Below are 20,749 nucleotides of genomic sequence, written 5' to 3'. Positions count from 1 at the left end.
ATTGCAGCAGAGCCTCCCCGCTACACGAGTTAGCAGCCTTAGATCAAATATCACGCCGGTTTGAGGGATTCATGAGAAAAACACTGAATGTAAGCTAAAAAAAATTATAAATACAGGAAAAGTACCAGTAAACTTAGTAAAAGTACCAGTAAAGTCAAAGAATTTTGCTGCAAAAAAATTGGAGGGAAATTGAGTGAATGAATGAATGAATGAATCAGCATGGCGTTTAAGAGCCCAAGGAGAAAATTTGAAATCAGATTAGTAGATTTTTTTTTTAATATTTTTTAATATTGAGCTGATTATTTAAAAATAATAAGCACGAATAGCAACACATGATGGGTGAGATCCAACCTGACGGCCAGAAACGACATCTCGCACTACAATGAAAACACAAAATCGCAAATAATGAAAGTAGAATCAAATGAAACTCTACAAAATAGAAGGTGAAAAAAAACTGTGTCCCTGAAAATCATCAAAGGACAAAGAACCTGTGAGCCAGACAGTGTATTCTATAGGTGTGTGTGTGTGTGTGTGTTAGGACGACGGGGCAATGAGTGCGGCGTCTGCACTGAAAGACCCCACTTGAGTCTGAAGAGTCCGTGACCTTCTGTCCGCTAGGTAACAGCCCGTCTCCCCTTCCATCTCCTCCACCCTCCTCTAATCCTGTTATTATTCACACTCTTCTGTCTTTAAGGTTCACTCTCCACCATCGCTGGACGGAGGGTCCGCGTTAACTCTTTCCCTGCCTCGGCGACCCCCCTTTGACGTCGGCACGACAAGCGAGGAGGCTCGTTGTGGTGAAAAAAAAAGATTACAGTATATTCTTTTTTAAATTAAAAACTAAAATTAAAAATGTAAAAAGAAGACGGAAAGAGAATCAGTATGAATTATTTTTCCCATGTAATTAAAATCACAAGATGTATTATCATCATTCTTATCCATCCATCCACCCATTATCTATTGCTTATGCTGCGGTCAGTCACAGGGTACCGGAAACTATCCCAACTGTCACCCGGCAAGAGGCCGGGTAAAGCCTGGACTGATCACCAGCCGATCACAGGGCCATATTAAGAGACAAACAACCGTTCACTTTGTCATTCATATATCTGGGCAATTTTTCCGATCACACTTGGGATTGGCTCCTCCGAGACCCTGAGTGCAGGATAAGCAGCTGAAGACGGATAACAATAATAATAATAATAATGATAATAATAATAATAATAATAATAATGATTAATATAAATGAATGATAATAAAATCAGCAAAAATTTTGTAAATGTTCTTAATACGCCACAAAAACTATTGGTAATCAACAAGAATCTGACAACGTATATAAACACATGAGCCCATAGATTGGCAGGAAATGACAAGGAGGTTGAGAAGAGTCAAGCGAACAGTGATCGATCGCCTTCGTCAGGAGGAAACTGATTCATCGGGACAAAAAAATAAGAAAATAAATTTAAAAAAAAACAAGATCTACATTTGAAAAAAATGGGAAAAATGGAAAAAAAACAATCGAGAAATGACCTTGGGATTCTATGTCGTTTGTCAAAAGAAAGAAAGATTCTTCAAACTTTCTATCACAGGCAAACACAGACACAACACAGACACCCAGACAGACAAAGGCGCACTCAGTCTCTCTCTCTCTCTCACACACACACACACACACACACACACACACACACACACACACACACGCACACATAAACACACACACACGCAGCCACAGACAGACAGATCCAGGCACACACAGGCTGTCTTACATACGCAACACACACACATGCATACACACACATGCAAGCACACACAGACACATACAGAAAAATAGTCAAACAGAAACACATATACATGCGAACAGACACACACACACACACACACACACACACACACACACACACACACACACAGAAAACACAGGCATACACTGAGAGACACAGGTATGTGCACACTAACACACACACACACACACACACACACACACACACACAGAAAAAAAACTCTCACACACAGCTGTTTGTAGGCACATTCAGGCACTCTCTCTCACCCATGCACACATGTGCACGCACACACGTGCGCACGCCCCCCCTTCTGCACTTACTCCAGGAAGCTGGTGATGTAGTCCTTGCTGCAGGCCGACCAGGAGAAGGGGTTGGTGTTGGCGGTGATGTGCGCCGCCATCAGCTTGGCCGTCTCGTGACCTTTGGTCCCGCAGGAGTTTCCGATCCCGTCGTGGTTCATCCCAAAACTGAAAGCGGGAGGACAAAAAAAAAGAATAAGATAATATGTTTTGCCCGGGTCAATCCTGCTTCTTCTTGTTAGACAAAAAAAAAAGAAGCTAAGAAGCTAAGCGCCTAAAACAGCTGTTGTAGCCAGAGAGCCAGGGGTCAAAGGTCAGAGCCCGTCTGGAGCTCTGCAGGAATGAGAAAGTTGTAATCACCAGTGTGACGGCGGCCTGTCAGTCAGCGCCGGCAGGTCTGAGCGGGGCATCTGATGACCTCGTCTCTCCTGTTACCAACAGCGACCGCCAGGCTCTGGCCTTTTAATTTCATCGTCGAGAAGAAGACTCCAAATGAAATTGTGTGTCTTTTTCTTTTATTTTTATTGCAATTAAACTAAATTAAAAAATTGTTGACGCGGAGGTTCGTCTCCAAGTGAAATAAGGTTGCGACGGGATACAGAGATCAATACATCATCATAACTTTGCTTTTTAGTCTGGACCTGAGGGCGACATATGAGAGTCTCGGGGGGGGGGCCATGCTGGCCTTATGTGAGCGTCGCCACTCACTTGTGTCCAATCTCGTGCGCAATGGTGAAGGCAGAGCCCAGGCCGATGTCCTCGTTGATGCTGCAGCTCCTCTCCGGCTCGCACATTCCAGCCACCGAGGCCAGACCTGGACACACACACACACACATATGCACACACGGACAAACACACAAACACTGGGTCAACGCTCGGCATTCCTCAGAGTGACGGTCATTAAAGTGGGATTCCTCTAACATACACACACACACACACACACACACTCCCAGCTGCTGAGCCTGCAGTCTGAGCCTTCTGTTTTTTTTTGCTTGGAAAAAAAAGATAGCGGGAAATGTCGCATTTTTAGGTTTGAGAAAGGGATGGAGATATGGAAGAGAGAGAGAAAAGGGGGGAGGGACAGAGAGAGACGGACTAAGAGATGGGGCTTAAGAGAAAGGGAGAAAGATGGGGGATGGTGAGAGAGTTTCTCTACAATCCAGGTGTCACACATCCTTTTTTGGGTGTATGTGTGTTTTTTTTTTCCTCTGAACAGCCTGAGAGGTCAGAGAGAGAGAGGAGGCACAGATTCCATCTGCAGGTGAAGCACAAAGCAGGTGTGTGTGTGTGTGTTTGTGGGTGTGTGTCCATTCACACACACATCCTACAGTCCCTGTTGGTGTTAAATAACAATTTGATTCTGTTCGCTCATTTTTTTTTCCAGATCTTTCTCTGATTTCCTGATATTTCTTTTTCAACGTGACCAATGGGGACATGTTCATCTATCTTTTTCTGTTTTTTTTTTTTTTTTCAAACACAGTCGTAAAACCGCACGGATTAAACTTCATTTCCGGCCATTAGTGCTCATTGACAATTTACTGACCGGCCCTTAATTGTAAAGCAAACCAGCCTGCAGTAAATCTTCCACCACGAGGAAGACCCTGACCCACTGGGTTTATCTTAAAAAATTTTGGCATCAAACACACATTCCTGACTGGAATTTCCCGCAACCCTTTTATTTAATTCTCTTAGATTACATTAAACATGCAAACCATCCTCAGGTGAGATATTTGCTTCATAAATCACATGGTGTGAAACAATATTTTTGGGAAAAAAAAAAAAAAAAAAAGAGTATTCCGGCAGAGTTAACTCAACTTATCTGACTTGTTTTTAATATCCCCTCATATTTTCCCCTCGTCTGAAGTGCTGGAGGGTCAGATTTACTGAAGCTGGCGGCGGGACGTGGCAGAATTATGGCGCGAACCGACAAAACCTCCGTGACGCAGCCCCAACGGGGAGATAAATCTCCAGCAAAAGACGGGAAGAAATCCATCTCGTTTATTTGGCAACTTAAATACAATTATCCTGCGACCCACCTGCGGGTCGTGACCCCCGCGATATTTGGGGATGGGAGGGGAGCTTATTGAATCTGCCTGAGAAAGGCCTTGATTTACTCCGATGGTCATTTCTGGGGGGTCGGGGGGGCTTATTTGTGGAGCCAATGAACTTTAAGGGGTTAAACGCATCAAGACATTGTCTCGTTTTTTTTTTTTGTGTGTGTGTTTCTCTGAGTTACGACCAAATATTAAGAGCGTCGCTCGGTTTGATTCCGCTGTGTTAAAAAAAAAGCGCCACAAAAGTTACGGCCTCCCGAAAAAGAGCGTTGGGATAAATCAGCACCTCTCCGGCAGATCCGACAAAAAAAAGTCAACGTCGCGTCTCTCTCGTGGGCCAGGGATTTATCACCGGCCTGTTGTTTTAGACAACATTTACTTTGGGTACATCTAATAATTTGGGCAGTGACCATAAAAATAAAAGCCTTTTTTATTTTTAAAATCTATAAATGTTCCTAGAATGTTCCTTTTAATGGGATGAACCAACTTTGGGGTTAATGCTCCGGTTTACTACGACGATTCCCCATTCAGAACTCCACTCAGAAAACGAGCAATTTAAAAGTCGTTCGCTTGCCATCTCACGTTTAAAACCCACAAGAGCAGAATTCATGTTTTCATAAGAGTTCTCAGCCTGGAGCCATGAGTTCAGCATCATTTCTCATCTGTTTACTGTAATTTAAAAAGACCAAGGAGTCACGGCATGTGGGTAAGAGACATGGCCGTTTTTCAAAGGTATGTTTAACAACTTTTGGTGGGCATATGCTAAGCTTGGCTAAGCTAAGCTAACCAGTAAACAAGGTGATGGAAGAGAACCCCGTGTTTTGTCAAGTCTTACTATTTTATAAAAAAATGTTGCTGTTTTTCTTTTTAGTAATCAGAAAGAAAATTCTTTAAGGACATTTACAAACCGCTTTGTTTCCATCAATCATAAAATATCTCCCGCATCTTTTACTTGTGTTTCCTGCATGTTGTTGATTTAAAGCAGGATTTCTGCGGCAAAGTTTCACTGGAAACCTTGGTTTGACGCCCGACTCCACATTTTCCAGCTGAGATGATGTTCGCTAATGTTAAACCTCAGAACTCAAAAAAAAAAAAACACAACTAGCAGATATCATTAGCTGTTGTCATGGGAATCTTCCCTGCTAGCTTGTTGTCCATTCCGAGTATTCTATTTGTGAGTCAGTTTTTTCCTCAAGGGAAAAGAAGGCATCGAGACATTTCTGGAATTAAATACTAATGCATTGAGTCAACTTGATTCAATTCCTGCGGCTTGCAGGAGAGGCATAAAAGCAGCACGACAAAAGTCTATAGTGTGAGGGTTAGACCACGGTCTTGGTAAGGATAAATTCACGCCAGACGATGCGCCGCACCTGTGAATGGCGGCCGGATGCCACGCCAGATTCATCCGACCCCAGATTGCGCTGCACAGGCTCCCCGCTGCCTGGCTGCTAAAAGCGGCATGGCTTTAGTAGCATCGAGGCTAAGAGGCTAAACAAGAATAGACTCGCAAATCAGGAGGCCATGAAGGAGCCTGAAGGTGAAGAAAGGAGTTGAAGAGGGAGGGGAGTGAAGGAGGGTGGCTACTCTACGATTAGGTTAAGAATGCCTATGTGTGTGTGTGTGTGTGTGTGTGTGGTTGTGGCAAAGCGCAAGCACACACACACACAAATGTGCAGAGACACCGCAAGTTGTTTTCTTAACACTGGGGCTGGACTGTGTATTATCTCCAGCACCGTGATTACTGCGCGACCCCAAAGGCCAAGGATCTGACCCGGGAGCATGATCCCATCCTCCCCCCTCCCCCCGAGAAGGAGAGGGGAGGACAGGAGGGGTGGTGGGGGGGCGAGACAACGAGGAAGCCAAGCAGATGCCAGGGCAATTAAAGCTACCGGGGAATGTGACGAATGCGGTCAATCTGTCAAACCACCCCTGAAGTCACAATATTACCTACAAGATATACTGTGGAGCCTGCGGGGCCTTTACAGAGATAAGATTGGGAGAGAGGGGCTGAGGGTTTGAGTGGGTGAGGAGGTGGGGAGGAAAAGGTGGCGGTGATGGCGGGAGGGGGGGGTATCTGCCGCTACTTGCTGTCCTTTTTCCACCCCCAATTGTACCACAATATCACCTACTTTATCTCCTCCTGCAAACACTCCCTGTAATTGTCCTTTTCCCCTTCCATTTTCCTTTCAACTCCTCCTCCTCCTCCTCTACTTCACCCTCTCTTCCTTCCCCAAGATCATCTCTCATCCCCTGACCGTCCACCTGGACCCAGTTCGTCTCAGGGATCAAGCTCGGGTCTCTGCTGTTTAGTTTTTAATAGGGTACCATTAGCCGATATCATCCGATATGCAGATGATACGCAACTATATTTCTCTCCCAACAGATACGATTGTGTAAAATCTGCTAAAACCTGGTAGCATCTCTTAACAATTCCCCTAAGCGCCACAGAGGCCTATGGGCCTTTGCAGCTGTCTCCTATGACAGGAGTCAGGAATACAAAGATATTTTTGAAAACACTTAACAGTGCAGTGGTCCCTCGCTATAACGCGGTTTACTTTTCACGGTTTCCCTTCTTCCCGGATTTGCATCGTGCATTGTGTTCTGCATTCTGATTGGCTAAAAAGTCACTCCTCTTCTTCTCTACCTGTGCGTCAATAACGTTGCAGTTTAATATGTACACGTACGTAAAACAGCTTGCCAAATTTACATTATGTACATGCAGATTCTCGCGCAATTTCGAATTTCTCTAAAACCCATAATGTTGACAAAACGCTCTGGACCGACAAAAGCACCTGCGGCAGGGCCCAAAAGGCAACGGAAGATGCTATCTATCGCAGATAAAGTTAAACTTCTGGACATGCTAAGGGAAGGTAAAAGCTATGCGGCTGTAGGCTGGCATTACGGAATTCATGAATCTTCCGTTCGTTCCGTAAAGAAGGAAGAAAAAAACATAAGGACGACAGCAGCAATAAGTTTTAATAAGGATGCAAAAAGGGTTGCAACTGTCCGCAATTTTTTTCATAATCATTTTTAATTTTCTCTCGTTTAATCCAATTACTCGGGTCGCGGTGGGCGGTGCCAATTTCCGCAATTTGAAGTCTTCTGTTCACATTGATGATTAAAATTATTATTTGACAGTACAGTACAGAAGTTATTTGTTGAAAAAAACGTTTCTAGGTACAGTACTTTTATTTGTGAAACAAATGATTGAGCCTGTAAAATGGTTTGTTCTTTCTTTTCAATGTATAATAGAGTATTTAATTGTATAATAATTGTAAAAAAAATAAAGGTTTCTACTTCACAGATTTTGCCTATCACGGGTTCTTTTTGGAACGTAACCCCCGCCAAAAACAAGGGTATACCGTATAAAATAATGTCTCACCCACCTGTCACTCATAAGTCACATTTAAATAATTCCTTGTCCCCTAGCTTTACAGGTCATAAAGATGATATCACCGTCGATCACTGAGTCACTAGGAAAAGCACTTATGCTATGCTATTAAAAATGACTCTTATTTTTGATGTTTACCTAGAGGCGCCCCGTCATGTCTGGCGTCTTTTCCACTGTGCTTCCACTCTATCTATGTACACCCACATCAGAGGTAACCGCAGTCGGTACGCGTATTAGGTCGACGTCGCTGCTCTCAGACGGACCGCAAACGCGACGAAAACCAACCAGAATCCTGACGCAACAGCAGGGCGGCAGATGAAATGACTGCACATCGCTACAGTGATGTAATCGACAATTGGATAAAAATATACTGAATTGGCTCGTCTTGAGTCTGCCGTTTCACGTGAGTAGTTCAGAAATTCTCGAAGCTCCAAAATGAATGGTTTATCCCATCCCCAAATGTAAATTCCCTCTGAGCCCAAACCTAATTTCCAACCGGGACGGCGGAGAGAGAGCTGCGCTCGCCTCATTCATTTACGTCTGAAAAAAGATTTTCTAAAAAAAAAAAAAAAAAAAAAAAAGAAAAGATCTGAAGCCTGTAATTAAGGACATAATTCCGGGTATTGTTGCAACAAAATTATTAGCTTCTCCTCGTCCAAATTGTCCAGATGTTTTCTTCTGTTTGGTCCTTGTGTGATGGAGCTACATGATGTCCAGTTGTAAATTCCGTCCTGGGGTGGATGACGGCGAGTATTTTAAAACCCCGGCTGCGACAACAGCGCCCGGTTTGCTAGACTTCACGTAAACGCAGCGCAAATCTGATGCTGATTCTGATTTTCCCCACTCATCCCCTCCCGCTCCACCACTCCCAAACCCTTGTCCTCTACCTCTTCCTCCCTCCCTTCCTCCCTCCCTGCGCCTGTGTGGAAGCGTAAACACCTTGGACAAACCGAGGCTGGAGACACACAGAGGTTTTCTCCGACTGGAGGCGGCGCGAGGAGGTGACCGCAGCCGTCCTGGGCCCGAGGTGAGCCGCAGACGAGCTAATAAAACACAGGAGTTGTCTGCTGCTCCTCTGGAGGAGACCGCGACGCCTGCCAAATAAGGTTTGTCTGAGGACACTGGACGACTCTTTGGGCCACGCGGGAACACTCACCTAAAGTACCGCAGGGTTTGTTCTTGTAGGTGCAGATGTCGTACCTGCAGACAGACAGAGGAAAAGAAAAAAAAACGAATTGAATCTTTTTTCTTTTGCATGTACAGTACTTTTGCTCCAGCAGCACCCCGCCATCCCATTCCTTCCATATTTAATCACGGCATCCGGGCGACGATGTCATCAAACGACCTTTAAGCCTAACAGTAGCATGTAAGGTGTTGGCCTCCTGGCTGCAAGGAACACCTGGTTTCCTGAACCCCCCCCCCAATGAAGCGCCAAGCCGGTAAGTGCTGAGACTGCGGCTGTGCCGAGTCTCCCCACCTTCCTCGCTCTGGCCCTCCACCAACCCCACCTCTTCCCTGTGACTCAAATACAGGTAATCCAATAGAGGGCAGGGGATGGGGGGGGACCGAGCGCCGGAACACCTCATACATTTCAAATAAATGATCCAATCATTCCTAAAGCTTTTAATCTATTAAAACCAAGGGCAGAGCTAATTTAATTTAACCCCCCCCCCCGCACCCCATACCATCATCACGACCACCGGCAAGCAGCGTTACAGGAAATCCGGACAGGCCAGGTAACCCATGCGACCTCCTTTATTTCCCTTCATTATTGGCGTCTTGTGCAAGACTGAAAGAAACCAGCTAATTTGACTTCATCAAAAACTCAGCATATTACCCACGTGTAAGGGCTTTTTTCTTAACTTCTGGTTTATCTAGTAATTTTGACCATGATTCCAAGAATTGATTGGGTTTCATTTAAAGTCCCCCTTGGTGAAATCACTTAAGCTCACCAATGGCAACTCGCGTTTCAAAAACACTCGGCGGAAACTAGTACGTCATCTTCTTCCCGGGATGGATCCGCTGAACCTACAAGATCATCACTGCCTCCTCAGAACATCATCCGCGCCAAGCCGCGACCATGAGGAGATAAAGCAGCAGTGGACGGTGGTTCCAAGGAACTAGCTTTCATTAGCGCTACTAGAGTGTTATTGATTGTTGATGGAGCGGCGCCCACCCATCACTGCAGTAACTTCAGAAGTACCTCTTGCCGTCGTGGTCTGACTGGTTATGCAATGGACAGCTGACACATTGTGATGTGGTCATTACTGTATTATTCACTATGTGCGTTGCCGTTGAAGGCGAATGATACTGACCCACCCATGAGAGATCACCTGAGGACAACCAGGCGGGAAACATCCCTCCGTGACGTCAGCCGGCAGGATCATACAAGGTAACAAAAATACAAAACCTCCCGCCGGATTCTCACGTGTGAAAACATTGCTGGTATGAAAAACTGTTTTGAAAATATTGTACAGCATTAATAATGCTGTGATAATCGTGATTGCGTTTAGCTTCTACGCATGATCTAAGGCGGCAACGGGCAACTGAACACTTTGTATTAGATCCATAAATAATCCGAGACAAGCAATAACGTCAACAAAAAGACATCAATTTAATGTCTGACGTTGAATGATGGCGGCCCAGATGTTACCTGGTAGCGGCTAACTGGAAGTTTGTAAGACCGTGGAACTTTGGCAAGTTAGCAATTCAAATTAAAAACAGCTTTAAACACCAAGATCAGCTTCCAGCGTCCCCAAGATCTAAATCAAACAGCAACATCCAGACAGTGATCGTTCTACCACACATACCCGTAATTATTGGTGATAACTTTAAATTTGTCTGCTTTAATCCCTTGTTTCCATCATAGATGCTAACCAGTCGATGGTGGAGCTAGATAGCCAACCAAATAGGTAGCTATACAGTTAGCAAGGTAGCTAGCCAAATAGATAGATAGACAGTAAGCCAGGTAGCTAGCCAAATAGATAGATAGACAGTCAGCTAGGTAGCTAGCCAAATAGATAGATAGACTATTAGCTATAGACTCATCTACATCATCAGTTAAACAGCTAGCTAAACAAATGGGTAGTCAGTTAGCTAGCAAGCTATCCAAATAGATAGCCAGTTAGACAGCTAGTTAGACAGATGAGTAGTCAGTTAGCTAGAGAGCTATCCAAATAGATAGACACACAGCTAGCTAGACAGTAAGGCAGACAGTTAGCTTGACAGCTAGCCAAACAGATAAGCCGTTTTTCCACAATAAAGACCCCGCACAGCTTTTCTTTTTGCGTTTTCATAAGGGATAGTACCTGGTGCCCGGTAGTTTTTAGGTACCTGCTCTAGTGAGGTTCCAAGCTTGCCAAGCCAATATTAAAACATGTTATCACCAGAATGCCGGCCACAAAAATCAAACCCGCCATTTAAAAAAAAAACATCCTGTAAGAGTGCTAGCATGGCTGCTGCTGTGTCTTGCTGCCTGTAGCCTACTCTTACTCTTTTCTTGCTTTGTTTGACTACAAGTCACAGGTGGGGCAGTAAGTCAACCATCATCTCTATGTTCTCCATTGTTTTTGTGTTTAGGGACGCATGTAAAACAACATTGTCACAGTTTAGCGCGGCCATGCTATGACAACCCAGCCCTCCTTGAGGAAGTACATGGAACTAACGGTAAACCACCTGAACACAATCAAGCTGGAACTGTGCTGCAGAAAAGCACAAATAGATCCACAGATACTGCAGATACTGTCAGCTAGAAAGCTAGCCAAAAATGACAGCTTGTTAAACAGATATCTAGATAGTTTACTAAATAGCTAGCCAAATAGATGAATACATAGATAGATAGTTAGATAGATAGATAGCATTAAATGTGTCTCCCGCTTTGACTCAAACTGAAGCTGACATCCACCGAGGACTCGAGAGCGATCATGAAGGAAACGGCTCCGGCTCACCGCGTGATCAGCACTGCGTTGTCATGGTGAGCCATCCCATTCTCAGGGATGCTGTTGCCGTCGCTGTGTTGAGACAGGATGGACTTCTGCCATTTGCAGAAGCTGTCCAGGGACTTGTCAGCGTGGTGGTTGATCTCCAGGTTCGGCTGCAGAGAGGAGACGCGCAGCATACATATGAGGAAGAGGTAGCTTGAAGAGTGATGAAAAAAAGTAAAAATAGAAAAAGTCTGCCAGGAGCACTTTTGTTGTTTTTTTTTTGCTAAGTTGAGAATCCCCCCCCTTCTCAAGTAGTGTGTTCTGAAAGATGGCTTTAGGGGGAAAAAAAACTGCAAAATATTTACACCACTGTTTTTGTTTTTCTGTTTATATTTTTATTCTGGAGTGGAGTTTAAATTATTGCGCCCATGTCCCATGGAATGGTGTGGCCCGGCCCTGCAGGGTTTACCTCCATACATCTCGAATGTTTAGTGCGATAAAAGCAAATGAAAATACCAAAAAGGAATAAAGGGTGCCAAGGAGCCGGGCAGGAGAGCGTGGGGGGAGGGGGAGCAAGCTGCTGTGTGATTCAGAGGCAGATGTGGGGAAGGTAAAGCCATTTACAGGGGTTCAATGACTCAAATAAAGAGTTGCACAAGGACAAGGCAGCTTTATAAAAAGAAACAGAGGTGGAAAGAGGAGTAGAACTCTTGGATTAGCGGGGGAAGCTGAAGCCGAGTCTGCAAAACGCATCCGCCGGCGATAATCTGGAGGCCCCCGGCTGCAAGCTTCTGGGGTCCCGACCCCTGTAACCGAGGTGCCAGAGAGGAAATCAGGCCCTTCCCACGCCTGGATGTCAGGATTCTGAGGAGAGGAAGACTGCTTCACCTTCAAACTGGCAGTTTTTTTTTTTTTTTTGCTTATTCGCTACTTTATTTGGGTGATTTCTTGCAGAATCCTGACTCCTAACATCGCACAATTTTTTGGGGTGATTTCTTCATAGATTCTTGATTTGTAAAATTGTAAATATACATACTTACATAACGGCGGAATGGTCAAAGAGATTTTTTTATATAAGAAATAGATTGTTTAGATGGTATTTTTGTTTCGTTTCTTCGGAAAGTTAAAAGTAAAAAATAAACCATTGGATATGCGCTTCTAGAAACGTCTCATCATGCCACCGCCCCCACTGCAGGAAACCGTCACCATGCAGTTCTTCTTCCAGCTACCCTCTTCTCCTCCCACCCCGGACAACTCGACAGGCCGTCAGCGAGTCACTTTGTTTTCGCTGCTCGGCTCATCCAGCACAAGGACTTCCTTCCTGTTGGATCAAAGCGCGGCTCGACTTCACATTCTTCTCTGCTGGACCTGATTCTGCCGTGACCTGCTTTCAGGAAAACAGATGCCGGGGGAGACGCTGTTTCTCCCATCACGTGCAGGTAGGATGCATTGAAAAGCAGCAGCAACCTCCCCCCCCCCCCGTCATCAAGGCTCCTCGCCATTGACTTCGAAAGTCCCACCCCCTAAGTGAATAAGCCGCGTCCCAACATCCGAACATCCGAGGCCATGGAGGTGCAAAGACAAACAGGCCTATCTAAGATGTTAATATTTCCCATTTAAACCCTGAAAGATTATTTTTGTTAATGTTATTTTTTAACATAACTTCCTGATAACAATGGCATTTTTTTAAATTTTTTTTTTTTACTGTTTATACATTTTCCTACTATTATTTATTATTGTTATGTTTTACTTGAAACTGGCACAACGATTTCCTTCGGGATTAATAAAGTTGTTCTTACTCTTATTCTTATTCTTTCAATGAAGTTATCTGCAAAATTCTAGGTGATACTCACAAAACCGCGATTTACCAAAATCTTGATTTTTCTTTTATTTCTTTTTTTTTTCCTTACCTGATCTTCGGTGAGGACGATCAGCCGAGTCACGATAATGTTCACAACATTTCCTAGACTGGCATCACGGTAAAGTTTGGCAACCTGACCTCCAGAAAAGAAGAAAAGACACAAAGTCAGACAAATTGCGTCCGAATGTCATCTCGTCCTACCCTTAAGGGGCGTTTTTATTAACCGATCATGTGACTGTGACTGTTATGAACAGCATCTATTGAGCCCTGGAATCTTTCATAAAGGCTTCAGAGAGGGCTAGATTTATTTGCATTAATAGACTGTTTATTACATAGAGTACATGTGTTACAGGCCCAGTTGGTGGGATATTACATAATGCTGAATGATTGGCAGGAATCGAAGGTGACGTCTGGTTGAATGGAAGTTACAGGTGATTAGGAGAAATAATAATGATAATTGATAAGAATAGTAATAACAAACGTAAAAACTTTTAGGAATTTTCCTGAAAATTAGAAAGGAGAAAAATACCAGCTACCATCGATTCATTTAAAAAAAGATAATATCTAAATACAATTTATTACGATTTTTTTTTATTTAGAGCTAGTATTCTTATTACAATGATGATAATGATGATCATAATAAACATATAATATTCAAATTATTCATTTACGTCAATGTAAGGAAGATAGGTGGTCAAAAACAAATTTTGAGAACAAAAAGAGAAGTCAACAAACAACAGGAAAATTATAGAAATAAATACAAATCAATAAAAATGCTATCTGTTAAACCATCCATCCATGTTCTACGGCAGCCAAAGCAGAGATGCCCAGATCTGCCTCTACCCGGCCACTTGATCCAGCTCCTTCGGGGAGCCCCAAGCTGTTCCCAGACCAGCCTACGGACATAGTCCCTCACCAGGGAGGTATCCGGGAAGCATCCTAACCAGATCCTCAAGCCACCTCATGTGACTTCTCTCCACGTGGAGAAGCAGCAAATCTACTCCGAGCTCCTCACCTTATCCCTAAGGGAGAGCCCGGGCACCCCGTGGAAAAAGCTAATTTCAGCCGCTTGTTCTTTCGGTCACGACCCGCAGCTCGTGACCATAGGTGAGGGTAGGAACATTACATTGACCGACCGGCAAATGGGAGCTCCTTCTTCACCACGACAGATCGGGGAAGAGTCCGAATCACTGAAGACGCCACATCGATCGTCGATCTCCAGTTCCATCCTTCCCTCACTCATGAACAAGACCCCGAGATACCTCAACTTCTCCACGTCCTGCCCCTGCACTCGGTTGGAGTGCGAAACCGTGTGTTGATATAAGCATTCCGACATCATAAAGAGCAAGAAAAAAAAAAAGAGGATCAAACTTACAATATTCATGACAGACAAGATGTAGTGCTCGATGTCTTTGCGTCCATGGTAACCGACCATCATCTTGTCCGCCACCACCAGGGTCTCCACGAAGCGCTCGTTGCTGATGGAGCGCCGCAGTCGGTGGGTGCTGTTGGACGCCTCGCTGTCGTCCCGGGGGGTCGGAGACTCTCGGACAGGGGGGGAGGGCGTGCTGGGCGGGCAGGGGGCGCCGCTCTTAGCCAGGTCTGAGGGTGGAGACATCGGGGGAAGGAAAGTGAGAGGATCAGGAAGGACGATCTTCCCGTTTCAGTCTCACAGATCCTGCCTCGCCCCTCTTTATGACCCAGATGCTCTGGGAACAAAGAGTAAGCTAAAGGATGCTACATGTTTGGACTCGCTAGCTTCCTGCCCACCCTCGGCCACTTCTCTGGGGCCGAATGCCTAAAAAAAAAAAAAAAAAAATCCACCTGGTTTCCAAATCACCGCGGAGCCGCTGACGGAGGCGAGAGCTCCTTTCTGCTATTTTTTTTTTTTTTTTTTGGCCTGTCTGAATATAGAATCTATAAAAGCCTTTACATGCTGACCGTCTTTTTTTTTTTTTTCTTCTTCTTTTATTGAAGCTGTAATGAGGTTTGCGAGGTGTCCAGGCCCGGTCACATCCACCAGAACCCCCCCAAGTCCGGGACCAAACCCAGACCCGGCTTCCTCCGACCTGCTATGTATAGCCATCCCTTTACGTCAGTCCAACCCACATCCAGGGTCCGACCCAGATGGAGGCTCACCAACCTGAAATGCCGCAGCTGGACTCCTGGCTGTGCTCCTGCGGCGACGGGATGGCGGACGTTTTATAAATAACATGTTGCTGCACTCCTTCCAGGTTCCACTCGCTGGAGGTGGCGGCGGAACCGTTCCTTAATGGCTCTATTAAAAATTGGTCTTCCTCTGTGGTGATGACGCCGTGCTGTACAGAGAAGGGAAGACGGATGGGAATAGGGGTCGATAAACAAAAACACAAAACAAACAGGAAATAGTTCGTTCCCGTCATTTTCGCCGGGGTGATTTTTTTTTTTTTTTCGACCAAGGAAACGAAGGTTCGGACGGTCTTCGTCGTTGTCGGACCTCAGTGAAAATAACCGGTGTTTCTGCCGAGACGGCGTTTCTAATGACAACCTGCGAACGTCTCGTCGTAACGAACCTTGTCATTAGAGGTGAATCAGCCATTTTACGGGGCCGGTGTAAATATATTCTGAGCCTGGCATTTAGCCGTCATGTCACATTGCCTTTTTTTTTTCCGCTGTCACAGCTCAGTTTCCATGACGTTTTGCTGCTAGAGTGGAAATCTTCCCTCGAAAGTCAGGAGAGGAGTGAACCGGACACTGTTTTTTCAGCATGCAAGCATTTCGTCCGAACGTTTCGGACTCAAATGTTTTGCCCCCTTTAGCGCTCGGTTGCCTTTTTTTTTTTTTTGGCCAAACGGCATCCATACCTGCTTTAAAAACATCTCTTTTATCCATGACCTGATGAGACGTTACATAGGAAGCATCTGTAAAACGTTAACAATCAGTTTGTTCTGCTTGGATGATTCTTTTTCCATATAGAACTTTTACGAGACGCTTTTGTAGAAAGGACCAGATCGCTTTAAACATCCGTCCCGAAGAGATCGGTTCGGAGCAAACGTAGAGGAACGGTGGGGTTTTTCGTAAAGAAGCTGCTGGTTTATTTCAAACTCATTGAGAACATCAACAGGCCAACATTCAAATAGACGTTCAAACATAATTTTTGTTTGTTTTATTTATATCTTTTGAGGTTTTTATTGGACATTCACTGAGGCGAAACAAGTTGTTCTCCTCTTGTCTGCGTGGGTTTCTTTTGGATTCTCCGATTTTTTTCCCGCAGTCCAAAAAAAAAAAAAGCAGGAGGTTCATTGGAACCTCTTCAGCTCCACCTTGAGGATGGAAACCCGAAATTGCCCTGACATGTGAATGATAGAGAGAATAGATTTATGTCTCTATAAGATAAGTGAACGAAAGAATGAATGGTTGCATGTTTCTATATGGCATGTAAATAAGAGGGTGAATGGATTTACGTCTATATGACCTATGAATGGTTGGTCGCATGTCTGTTTATGACGTGAATGAGAAGCTGAATGATTGGTTGTCTCTATATGACATATGAATGAGAGGGATAATGGATTTTTTTTTTTCTCTGCGTAACAAGCGAATGAGAGAGTAGAAGTTTATACGTCTCTTGGACGATTGAGTGAGTGTCGCTATATGAGGCCCAACTGATGGTTAAACCGCAGCTCTCGTCCAATGACAGCTGGGATGGGCTCCGGCGTCCCACCCTCGCCATTACAGGATATGCAGAATAGATAATGAATGAATGAGCGAACGCCAGAAACTATTCAGTACGTCTCCCAGCATTTGCTTCTACACTGCATCATGGGAAATGCAGAACCTAACTTTTTTTTTTTCTTCATCCAAAAACTGTCAATATCCTGGGGTATGAGCCGTCGCTGGGATTTAAACATCTCACTTGTGCTCTACCTTCGGATGGGAGCGGCGCTCTGCGGCAAAGTAATCGATTATATCGATTACAGGACCCGTTTTCGGACACCCTCGCTGTTGGACCGAAACCACACGCTGAGCCTTCAGAAAGGCTAGCATAACAAAAAAAAAAAAAAAAAAATTATATTTATATATATCTGGGGGGTTTAATAGTGAGTGATGTCAAGATCTTTGACCGTCCAAGCAGCTGATCACATTCCAGCAGACGCAGTTTTGCCCATTTTTGGTGCTGTTAGAAAAAAAAAGGGCAAACGCTAATTGAATTTATGATACTCGCCGGAGGTCCTGCCAACAGTTTTGGCTACGAGGAGGCTTGAACATGTTTTCTCCACGCCGCTCCATCTGCCAATATGAAAGCGGGGCCTCCTCTCCTTGTGTTTTGTTTTTTGTTTTTTTCTCCTTCGCCTTCTTTAGAGTTATTCTGGAGGACGGAGGGACGGCAGCTATTAAAATTTCTTCCAATTTCTTGATTAGCGAGGAGAAGCTGGACAGTGGCGCGGCGCATGGCCCTGAGCCAGAGGACTAAAAGCTTAGACAGGATAATTAGATGCCTTGTTAGTGCAGTTTTGTTTTTGTTTTTTTTTTTGTTTTGTTTTGCTTTTTCGGACGAAGCGTTTTTAAAAATACTATCGGAGCGAGATCTGCGATTGAGACTTATTGCCTAAAGTGGCATTATTGCACAGATGACAAAAGGGATCGGTCGGGGGAAGAAACGTGATCTCTGCTACCGAGGCTTTTTCAATCAAAGGATTTTTGGACTCCGTTCCGATATTTTGGGCGCGGGGGGGGGGGGGTTCTAACGGATATGTATTGGCCAGGATTCTTTCTACATTACCTAAATGCGCTCCAGCGCCGTCAGCAGAATCCACTAAAAGTATCAAAAGCAAAAGCACTCATTTGCAAAATGGGCCAATTAGTGTCTCCTTTGTTATAAACGCACACGACCTCTGCGACCCTTGGCCAGATTTTAAATTCCGGTGTGGTTGAGCCGGTGGAGTCTGAGAGAAGCACCAAGGTAACATCGAGCAAGCCTCATGTTCTGCGGGGGGGAAGCTATTGGGGGTTGGGTTTACATTGGACCTGAGTTTGACACAATATTCGCGAATGATGATGTCAAGGAAAGTTCGGTTTTAGCAAAACCCAAAGTTTGACCGGTTTGAATTTCATTACGGTAAGCTCATGGTTCTTTGCAAAACAAGTCAGGATTGCGGCTCTTTGACTCGTCAAAAGCCGTCCAGATATTCCAGGATTATGTCGAGGCCTTGCTCACCCCCCCTCTAGCTTTGTCGTGGCAATGTTCGAATAATGTTCAAATAATCTGCTAAATCATCAAATCAACCTTCGGATCAAGAAAAATAAACCATCTGATTGGCAAAGAGACATTTTGGATTGTTAAACTAGATTACATTCGCATTTGGATCTACATTATCAAAATAAACTTTTCGTATTATTTTAATGAGCTCTAGTTTCTTAAATGAAGATTGATAAAGAAGGCCTTTGCATTCTATGGCAAAACGATTGGATTAGCATGGATATCCATTTAATCTGGGGCATATCATTTTGTGAGATGTCAATCCCAACTCCGGTCTGTCCTGTAATTCTCCCAACCTCTGGACGTGGCGCTGCAGATTTCACCCGAAGAACTCCGACATATCGGTAAAAATGATTTAATAGCGGTGACGCTCCTTGCTAACGGTTGTCTCTATGCTAACACATCCTCCTGCCGAGAGTCGGCTAAAAGCGGACCCAGATTCTGTCGATCAAACGCACCTCATACAAGATTGGTGCTGACCCTTAACTTCAAAAACGTGTTTATACATGTGTAATAATGGGGTGGTGGGCACTCACCAGGCCCCTGCAGTTGCTGAGAGCCACCCGGGACGTCCCGTGCTGGTCCTGCAGGAACCCCACGTAGTGGCAGTTCTCCACGGTGTTGTGGCGCCACTCCAGGCCGTCTCTGCCCCAGTACTCCACCGTGAAGTGCCGGGATACAAGGTGAGGGTTGAGCGTCAGGTTCAGGTGGAAGTGCCTCCCGTAGGCGGAGAGTCTGTAGAAGAGCCGGGCCTCGGGGGGGTCGGGCAGCGGGCCCGCCGGGGGGTCAGACGCGCCCCGTCTCCGTCGGCCCGGCCGGTGGTGCTTCACAATGTAGCTGAGGAACTCGCCGTTCTCGTCCACTCGCACCGGGACCGTCAGCTGGTAGTTCTGAAGGTAGGACAGGAACTCCTCTTTGGAGGCGGGGAGAGAGAGCGGCGTCAACGGAGCCAATTGGCATTTCACAGTAATCAATATCTCGAGGATATATCAATATCCGTATCGATGTTAATCATCGAGCACAAACGACCGACTTAAAACATCAATATCTTAATAATCGGTCGGCCTGTTGGACGACTTCACCACAAACACACATCTGCATCGGTAGATGAGGCCATTAGAGATCAATAATCAATCGGCCAACGATCTGATTAGTCGGTCAGATCTGGTCGATTGGGTTGTTTTTCGACCGGGTCGCAAACAAACGCGACGTCGTCCCGATGTTCAGATGTTGATGATCGACACACACACGCTGACGTCTTTCCCTGCTGATGCGTTGGTTTTTAAGTCCATAAACTGGATTCTGTCGTAAAGTCTGTCTATCTTAAACAAATATTAAAATCCTCGGGTTACTGAACTAAAAAATTAAAGATTAAAAAATTAAATAAAAGTATTTTTTCCCGAAGTTTACTCTCACAAAGCGATGCATTTCATCCAGATGCCAAAGACTCTCAACGGTATTCTGGTCGTACCGCGTCTAGCTACCGCTCGATATCAATATCGGAATCGATCGACCGGCCCTCGCGATCGATCTACTTTGGGGCGGGGAAACTCCCTTACCTTGAGAGTTTTGGGAAAGTCTGTTGATGGTTTGGAATTCGGAAGCGGCCATCACCACCAGGCTCAGTGTCCAAGTCAGCGTCTTCCACAAAATTTCCATAATTCTGGGGAGGGGAGGTGTGTGACATGGGGCGGAGGGGGCAGGGGGTTACGGAGGGATGAGGGGTGGAGTGGGGGGGGGGGGGCGGAGGGGTACTACCAATGGGTCAAAAGCGCACGTTGGGTCCGATGCCAAACCATAACAAGTCCATGGTCGGTCTCCTTTCCGGCCGCCGCCTGAGAAGTTCCGCTGGGTCGCCGCTCCGGCTCTCAGATTCCCCCCCAAGGCTTCGGCATCTCACCGGCCTCTGGGCTCGTGTCCCGCAACACGCCGCCGAGGAGGAGGAGGAGGAGGAAGAGGAGGAAGCGGAGGAGGAGGAGGAGGAGGAAGCAGCTCTACATCGGACACTCGTCTGGAGCGATCCATCTGCGTTCCTAGGAGGGAATCAGTGGGCTGTCACTCCTGACGGCTCGTCTCCGAGGGACAATCTGACAGACCTTTTCTTTTTCAACGCCTCGTCTGTAAAACAAGCAGCTGCGGCGGCTTCGGGCCGTTAAGAGGAAAACTCCATGCCAACAAAACAACTGGGGGAGAAAAAAAAAAAAAAA

At 45.3% G+C, this 20,749-nt stretch overlaps 1 protein-coding gene across 3 annotated transcripts in view; it reads right to left on the bottom strand.

Annotated features, from left to right (window-relative positions):
- The window catches only part of adamts6 (ADAM metallopeptidase with thrombospondin type 1 motif, 6), a 60,370-nt gene extending 40,169 nt beyond the window's left edge, over positions 1-20,201 (bottom strand). Inside the window, exons 1-10 of one of the 3 annotated variants that reach the window (XM_086152605.1) lie at positions 20,102-20,201; positions 19,079-19,455; positions 15,450-15,624; positions 14,881-14,908; positions 14,682-14,826; positions 13,356-13,439; positions 11,470-11,615; positions 8,679-8,722; positions 2,786-2,891; positions 2,099-2,245 (exon numbers count right to left, since the gene is read on the bottom strand). In XM_086152605.1, the coding sequence (XP_086008731.1) occupies positions 2,099-2,245; positions 2,786-2,891; positions 8,679-8,722; positions 11,470-11,615; positions 13,356-13,439; positions 14,682-14,826; positions 14,881-14,908; positions 15,450-15,624; positions 19,079-19,455; positions 20,102-20,201 (1,352 nt within the window). Of the gene's footprint in view, positions 1-2,098; positions 2,246-2,785; positions 2,892-8,678; positions 8,723-11,469; positions 11,616-13,355; positions 13,485-14,645; positions 14,909-15,449; positions 15,625-19,078; positions 19,456-20,101 lie in introns of all 3 variants that reach the window. The other 2 variants (XM_086152603.1, XM_086152604.1) reach the window with 2 other exon arrangements.
- Positions 20,202-20,749: the final 548 nt, after the last annotated feature.

This window comes from Fistularia commersonii, chromosome 9, assembly GCF_037954325.1.
Source record: "Fistularia commersonii isolate RoL2024-O1a breed Wild chromosome 9, RoL_Fcom_v1.0, whole genome shotgun sequence".
NCBI classification, from domain to species: domain Eukaryota; kingdom Metazoa; phylum Chordata; class Actinopteri; order Syngnathiformes; family Fistulariidae; genus Fistularia; species Fistularia commersonii.
This window is presented reverse-complemented; position numbering and strand designations above follow the sequence as displayed.